This window comes from Eupeodes corollae, chromosome 2 (assembly GCF_945859685.1).
Source record: "Eupeodes corollae chromosome 2, idEupCoro1.1, whole genome shotgun sequence".
NCBI lineage: Eukaryota > Metazoa > Arthropoda > Insecta > Diptera > Syrphidae > Eupeodes > Eupeodes corollae.
This window is the reverse complement of record NC_079148.1, coordinates 121,369,782-121,378,100: the sequence shown is the minus strand read 5'-3', so window position 1 is coordinate 121,378,100 and position 8,319 is coordinate 121,369,782. Positions and strand designations below refer to the sequence as shown.

The 8,319-nt window shown below is 31.9% G+C and overlaps 1 protein-coding gene across 1 annotated transcript in view; it reads right to left on the bottom strand.

Moving 5' to 3' along the window:
- Positions 1–2,816: 2,816 nt before the first annotated feature.
- The window catches only part of LOC129945223 (uncharacterized), a 42,767-nt gene continuing 37,264 nt past the window's right edge, over positions 2,817–8,319 (bottom strand). The window contains exons 9-15 of the mRNA XM_056054882.1: positions 5,105–5,271; positions 4,328–4,586; positions 3,820–4,219; positions 3,629–3,704; positions 3,473–3,557; positions 3,112–3,410; positions 2,817–3,042 (exon numbers count right to left, since the gene is read on the bottom strand). Coding sequence (XP_055910857.1) covers positions 2,899–3,042; positions 3,112–3,410; positions 3,473–3,557; positions 3,629–3,704; positions 3,820–4,219; positions 4,328–4,586; positions 5,105–5,271 — 1,430 coding nt within the window. The 3' untranslated portion in view covers positions 2,817–2,898. The remainder of the gene's footprint in view (positions 3,043–3,111; positions 3,411–3,472; positions 3,558–3,628; positions 3,705–3,819; positions 4,220–4,327; positions 4,587–5,104; positions 5,272–8,319) is intronic.

Sequence of the window (8,319 nt, the reverse complement as noted above, 5' to 3'; positions counted from 1 at the left end):
TCTGTATATTTCTGCTTTATTATCTGTATAACAACATTTATTTGAAGTCGATATCTCTTCTGGTTCTTGAGCTATGGAGGACGAAAAAAACGTCGCGAACGTACGGACGTACTAACGTACGTACACACGCACGCACAGACATCTTTCTAAAAATCTTTTATTTTGACTCTAGGGACCTTGAAACGTCGAGAAATGTCAAAATTTTCAATTTGATAAATCGGACCCATTACTAAATACCTAAATACGTGTACTTTTCAGAAAAAAAACGTAAATCAAAGTTCATTTTCAAAGTCACCACCATAAATTTACCGTATAACATATTTTTCAAAACAATGAAAGCATCAAATTCAAGATTTTTGAGAACTTCATACAGAGTCAAATAAAGTCTGAAATAAGTTATCTCATAAGTGATGAGAATTTCCGGAAACTAAGTGAGATGCATCTAGAAGATACAAATTGGTACTTTGCAAATACAATTATAAAAAACTCTTTTTTAGTTTTTTTAAAAATATTTTCAAAGAATATCCTATGTATAGTTATATAAAACCTGATGTTTTGGACAAAAATTAAGATTTGATAATTGAATTTAGGACAACTAAATTCTGTAGTAAAGTTATCCATTTTGTGGTTTCAAAAGTATAGGCCTGAAATTCGACAACTGTCAAAGTAAGTTGTAAAACCAATTTTTTGGTGTTCAGAGTCTGACATTTACGAAAGTGGATCGCTTAACTATCGAACAACCCACACAAATTATTGAAACTTACTACAACTGAAGCCAACTGACCATTCACAACGTCTTAGATACGTGAAAGAGATGCTTGAACAACAAGCGGTGAACGGTGATTTTTGGAACAAAATTTTCTTTAGTGAAAAATCAAATTTCTCACCAAGTGAGCAGTCCCGGTTTGGTGCGCTCTTCTTCCAAAACGACCGACGGTGAAACGACTGTCAACGTCAATTCGGAGCGTTATGGTCATATGATAACCGACAGTTTTTACCTGCTATTGAAGAATAAATTTAGAAGTGGTTTCAACAAGACGGTGTCATGTGCCACACCACTCAAAACAACAAATATGGCTTTATTAGTAAACATTTCCTGGCCATGTAATATCTCGTAGCGATAATCATGCCCAATATGTGTCAAAGTGGTCAAAAAACACCTCAAAAGAATCGATGCTTGCAACAATCGCGGTAGTTTAACATAATGTCAACGTTTAAACTTTATATCAAAAAGGAAATATCATGAAACAAATATTTTATATGAGTTTTATTTACGTTTTCTGATGTTTTGGATAAAAATAAAAAGTTTAAATTTAAATTCAGGACAACTTTATCCAGGGAAAAAACTTAATTTTGCTGAATATTTTATTTCCAAAAAAAAATTTACTTGAATTTATGTTTAAAAAAGCTTGATTACAAAAGTTCTAAACAGTTTTCACCATTTTGACGCCAAACGGAAGTTGAATGGTGCATTATTTTAGTTCTTGTTGTGTTAAAACCTTAACACGCTGCATATTTTTAGGAGATAAATAAGACTAAATTTATCATCAAAAATAATATTATTAAGAAAAAAATGTGCTTACTTTAAAATTCTTGGACTATTAAACGTTAAACTGTAGACCTTTAAGAAAAAGCAATATGTTTGTAATGTAATCTATAATGAAAATAAATCAATTTTGTTTTCAATAAGAGGCTAAGACTTCAAAGATTGCAATTACCTCTTTATGGTTTACACATTAAGTTGAGTATGCAACGAATTTGCTATAGTTATTTTACTGCAATTAGTTGTTTTCAATAAATGTCTTGACATGATTTCAAGTTTTAGCATTAGTTTGAAATCACTTTTATCAATTTTGAATGTATATATGTAAGGCTACGTCTAGAGCGGATATTTAATGTGAGACTGGTGTCAAATTAAGACTTAGACTAAGCTAACTACAATATGGATTTTCTACCACACAAGCCATTTGTTTACGATTTTTCAATAGGTGACATTAATAGCAATGTTGTAAAAACGCTTAAATATCCTTGCAAGATGTCGACTTCAAATGACTTCTAGAACACCAATTTCCCTGTATACAAATATTTGTATCGGTGCAATACTAATCCATCTGACGTTTAAACAATCAAAACGGTGTTTTTAGGAATGATGAATACAAAATAACAACCCTGTCATTTCTTGAACATAATGCGAAAATTAAATTAAATACTTTTTTCATTATTTTAAAATTAAAAGTGTTTTAAATTAACCATGTTCTATGTTCTATAGAAAATCAGTTGGATCACTATTGCACACACCGCTTCAAATAACCTATCTAATAATAAGCATCTCTAGAAAAAGTTTTTGTTAATATTAAAGATAATAAATTAAGCTCAGCATAGGTATAAAACATTTCCCACTTTTTCAAACACATCAGCAATAAGAAACCACCTAAGACTAAGACCTTTAGAAAGTTATTAAGTTTTTTCGACACAAATCCGATTTTTGCACTTTAAATTGTAGATTAAATTTAAAAGTAACTAAACTGATTTTGTAAATATTTGGCAATTAAATCTTTCATTTAATACCAACTTCGTATGCATATGTAATGTTTACATGTATGTAATACACTCTAGGTTCAAAAAATTGGTATTTCAGTTTTTGAAGCCTTAAGACAATTTTATCGATTTAGTCTCGTAGTATAAATTGAACTCATTTCTCTGGTATCCATATCTTTTTAGACAGATCATATGTGTTATTACATACGAAGATGGTTTAAATAGAAACAACCTATCAAATTCAAATTGAAACTCAAACCACAGCTTTTTTTTTAATAAAGTACAAAAAAAAAACAATCACTTTAATTTTTGTTCGCTCAGTTAAATTATGTATAGTAATCACATTTTTTGTCTTAATATCTACGGTGTATCAGCAACGCCAGCTTCTATCCATTCTATGAAATTGGTCACTCTTGAATATACTCCAGGGACCATAGGTCTTGCACAACCAATACCATACGAAACAATACCAATCAAATGGAAACGCTTCGTTTTTTGATAATCCTTGTTTAAAAAATAGAAAGAAATTGTTTTACAATTGAGGTTTATAAAATAATAATTTAAGATACTCACTTCTGGAAACATAAGTGGTCCACCTGAATCACCTTGGCACGTATCCTTACCTCCACCCAAATCCCCAGCACATATAATGGCATTATCGAATTGCTTTTCTGACAAATATGTATTTTGTTTTTTGTATAAGTCCTTGCATACAGAATTTTCATAAATTGGAATTTGTAGTTCTTGCAAAATCTTAGCCGAAGTTCCACCCTCTTGAGTCTTACCCCATCCGGCAACAAATGGGTTAAAGCCTATCAATTTCTTCGAACGAAATTGTGGCTCAAATGGTATACAAATTGGTGTTACTTTGTCTACAAAACAAATTAAAAGATTTTTGCAATTGAAATCCACTTAATCTGTCAACACTCTTTACCTGAAAATTGTACATTTCGACTAAGATACAATAGAGCTATATCATTGTGGCCATCTTTTCTGTCATATTGAGGATGTCTCAAAGTCTACCGAAAAATAATTTGTAAAAAAATAACGTTTTTTGATAAAATAAAAAACATTGGGAGCTAGAGCCTACCTTGACAACAGGAACATCAACGTGATTAGCCTCATCGTCTCTACTCAGGTCGTGTTCACCAAGTCGTACAAAGGTCCTTAAAGAAAGATCAACAAAAATTTGTCAAATTTTCATCCATATCAAAATTTAACATAAAACATTGAATTCACAAAAACAAGAAGAATCGGAATTCGTAATTTTAATATACTCACAAATCTGCTCTAATGCAATGCGCTGCAGTCAAGACATGCCGACTTGTAATCAAAGCTCCACCACACTTAAAAGGAGATGCAGATAGTCCATTGTCCTCGTAACCAATCAAAGCAATCCATGGCCATGCTCCAACTTTGCTCGCCGTGCCACCAACGATTTTCCGATATTCATTATTGACAAATCCGCAGCCATCAGCCATTGTTGGTAGCTTCCGTGGAATCTCATCTACGTTTCTTGGAAATATTACCGAAGGAGTGGTAACTTGAACTCCACTTGGACAACAAACGACTGAATATTGACTCTCACATATTTCATTGGATATCCTCAAAAATCTTGCGAAGGTTTCATCTCTTGGATTTACTTTAAGTCGATCGATCAATTCTGGACATTGCGCTAGGGCTGTTTGGAAACACAAAATAATATGAATAAAATATTATACTAGCTGTCTTGGCTGACGTTGTTCTGTTCTTTTATTTAATTTTTTTATTAAATTTTAATAAAACTTACGTGCGCAAAATCCTGCCTTTAGATCTGGTCCTGTACAATCTTTACCAGATTTAGAGTCGCGATTTGTAACACCCTCCGTTACGGTCGGTTGAGGTGCGGATGTTGTCGCAGGTGTTTGTGGACGCTGATTTCTTGGTGGAGTTGGAGCTATAATAATTGGAGGTAACGTTGTTTGTGGTGTATTTTGTTGGAAAAATGGATTTCTTGGAGTGTTTGTTGTGGGTTCAGTAAAAAATTGTTGATTAACACCACAACATACCTAAATGAATTTTTGTGAATAAAAAACAAAGCAGAAGCCATTCAAGCAATTAATATACTCGTATACGTATTTAAGAAAATAGGACAAGGCTCGAGAGACATGGTAAACTATAAAAGTCAAGGCATTCCAAATGGAAGCTCTTACATTAAAAACTTTTATAAATTTGCATGCCTAAGGTCAATGCTGGTGCCGTGAAATAAAACTAAGTGAAATAAGCAAAACTTTCCAAAATTCGGGATTTTTCAATGCCGCCAATTTTCAGAAATTCGTACCATCACAATTAAAAAGAGTGAAATAAATTTAATTTTTGTTTTAAATTGCTCTTATTTCACTTGGTCGTATTGCATGGCACCATCAATGTTTTATTAATAAGCAATTATAAAAAAAGAGTATGCAAGAGAGATTATATCGTGAAAAGCAAATTGAATTAATATGGTACCAAAATTTAAAAAAAAAAAAAGGTAGAATAATTTCTCTGCATAAACGGTTTTTTTTAATAAGTGTATTTTTATGTTTACCACAGGATCTCCCCGAAAATTGTTATTTCCACAATTTCGTTTAGCTATTCGTAAATATCGCTCAGCATCAGTTCTTGGATAAATATTTAGTACATTTGCAATTGAGGGACAATAGCTTAAGGTTAAACATTGACCTATGTCATTTTCTGGAGTATAACATTGTTGACCTAAAATTTTTAATAAAAAAAGAAACAGATTTTTAAGAACTGTTGGCTAAGTAAAATTTTAAATTGTGTGTTTTTTAAATATTTTTAAATTCATCTCAAAAGGACTGTTGTCTTGAAAGAAAAAATATGTTTTTTTGGTCTTAAGAAAATAGAAAAACATCGCTTAAAGGGAATTTGCTTACATAACTTGCTTATAGGGACAAGGACAGACAGACGGATGGATTTGCCGAAATCATTTCATTTAATTCTGGTAATGTCGTTCATATCAACATAAAACCTCTTATCGGAAAACTTTATACCATCTATTTGTTTACATTTTGTCTTTAATTATTTCTCAAAATAAATACAACATCTTTTTTAAACAAAACTGTTTGATATCGTGATACTCGTATGTCTTGAATTTGATAAAGACTATAGAGCAAAAGAACACACATCTCTTAAACTTTTGAATAAGGTCTTTGGATAGGATCATAACAAGGTGGTGGTGGGCGATAAGATCTTGCAGCGACAAAATTTCGACAAAATTCAGCGATATTAAGAGGACTGGAAACTGAAAATAAATGTCCAGGAGTCGGAGAAAGTTCCGTTCCTGACACTGTTGGCTAGGGCCACGAGGAATACGTGAAAGAATTAGCGCAAGATAATCATCGTTGATCTTCACGTGTTATTCAACGTTGCCACTTCCTAGATGGAGAAGTTTTAGATGTTCCAGCGGCAAGTGTTAACGACGCTGTACCGGCTTATATCGAACAGCCGAATCTTCTTAGGTGCATTACTATTCCAAAGAGGTCCTATAGAACGGGTCTCGAATCAACAGAATTGTCAATTTCGTGAGCTATGTCTTTGACCAACTATTAAATTTTCCTAGCGTTCTATCCGAACGACGAGTATTTTGAGAGTGCATGACTGAGTGGCTTCATTCCACCTCTTCTTAGATAGATGCGGTGATAGAGAACAGATTGGCAGTTCCGCTAATCTACCACGTCAAACGACGAACCATGGATAGTCGACTCCTTTACAATCGGGACGTCATGCACAAGACGAAGCAGAGCTCCTTCTATTCAGTAGGGCTGTGATCGAACGGGACGGAACTGATAGGGTGAAGCAGGAGAACCAGTTTTGGTGGTTTCAATCGGCAGTTTATAGTGGGTAGTTGAGATAGGGTTTCAAGCCTTGGCTTGATATTGAAATAAGTTCTTTTTTAGTTTTCTAATAAATAAATGAAATAGAATTATGTTAAATAAATAGATCTTAGGGCCGTTAGAATTACGTATTAAGTAAGTAAGTAAGTAATTCATTTATTAACGGTTTTTAAAATAAATACATAAACATTTGTTTTTGAAATGAATTACGTATTATTATTTAACTTAGAGTGTCCGTATGGGACCAGTAAGTTAGTTTTAAGTTATGGTTAATTAGTCTAGGTTTATGAATTTTTGTCTAGCTTCAATGATAGTTTCAAGAATGAATTAATAGAAATTAATTTTTACAAAAAAAAGTGGGCGATAAGATCAAATATAGCTGACATAATCTACCCTTAAAATAACGCCATATTTCGATAAAAATAACAAATTTTTGAAGAAAAAATATTTACATAAAAGATAGAAGACTCAATATTTAAACAAAAACGCGTAGGTAAAAGATTTACATTTAAACATAAAAAGTAGCGATCACATCGTGCCTCATCACTCTTATTTTTTTTGCTGTGTTTTGTATTTTGTTGAATTAAAATCAGTTTCTAAGAACGTAAGAGTTTTTAGTTGTATGAATTTAATGGACATATACCACTATATATCATATACCACAATTAAGGAACGTGGACAACCCCTTTAGTGTGAGATACACGACCGCCAGTCTAACTTGATAAAATTAGATACTTATTCGTGCATAGAAGCACAAAAATCCAGTGAATCTTAATGCAAAATAAAATGCGCAAAGTATTCTAATAGATACAAATTCATACACAAACCTCGCAGAATTCTGAGGGAAAATATAACAGTTATGAGAATTATAGTAACGGTACAGCCTTATAACACTTGCGTATGGAAAATAACTGCAACTATTATAATAGTACTTTAGAACAGTATGAATCTATAACAATACCCATACGTCATCCGCACGAGTTTTCCTTTAATATTTATATTGTACGTAATAAAATAAAAATAAAATAGACTTTTTCATTTGGGTTTGGTCTATAAGTAACATTCATATTCAGTTTAAATGATGGTATCTGATAAAAATTTTGTAGACGATTGTATTTTCTTCAGCAAAAATAACACTGGTCGACAAAGGCTCATGGCAAATAAATGTCACTTTTCCGAAGGTTTTGATGACTTCGCTTCGGGCTTTTGAAATATGACTTTTTAAAGTTAAAAAAAAAACACATATATAATACTTTTCGACGCTATGTAAATTCATGAAGTACTTTTTTCAATGAATTTTGTGATGGTTGTCCAAATCTACAATCCCTATCTTCAAAATTCGGTTTGAGTATTTATAGTATTTCATACAGTTTTCAAACAATATTCATAAGTTGTTAGATTTCGCCTGTCTTTTATAATGAAACGCTGAAAGATTTATGCTAAAGCGGATTTAAACAGAAAAAATCGAAATTATTTCAAAGTAAATTTTGTTTTTTTGTAACGAATCAGTCGTCTAAACAAAGGCATCACTTCAAGTATTTGAAAGTGCTCCGCGAAAATATTTGAAAAACTATACAAATTCCAAGACGGATTAGTTACTAGGTAATTTGGGCTTTTGATCTTGTAATTTCGATCGCAGTAATCGAATTTGAAATTCATGTTAAAAACTACAAACAAATTTCAAATAACTTTGTAGTTGTAAAGAACACTTTTGCATCCATTTGAAACGGTAAAAACACATAAATATTATAAATATTTACTCTTACAAATACAATACCACGAAGACCAGTGATAGTGACCATTGAAATATAAATAATTTTTATTTAATTCCTGCAAACGTTTAAACGTAGTACGGTGAAGTTAATTTGCAGTTGCTTTTTGTGCGCGAGTTTAATTTATTTTGTTT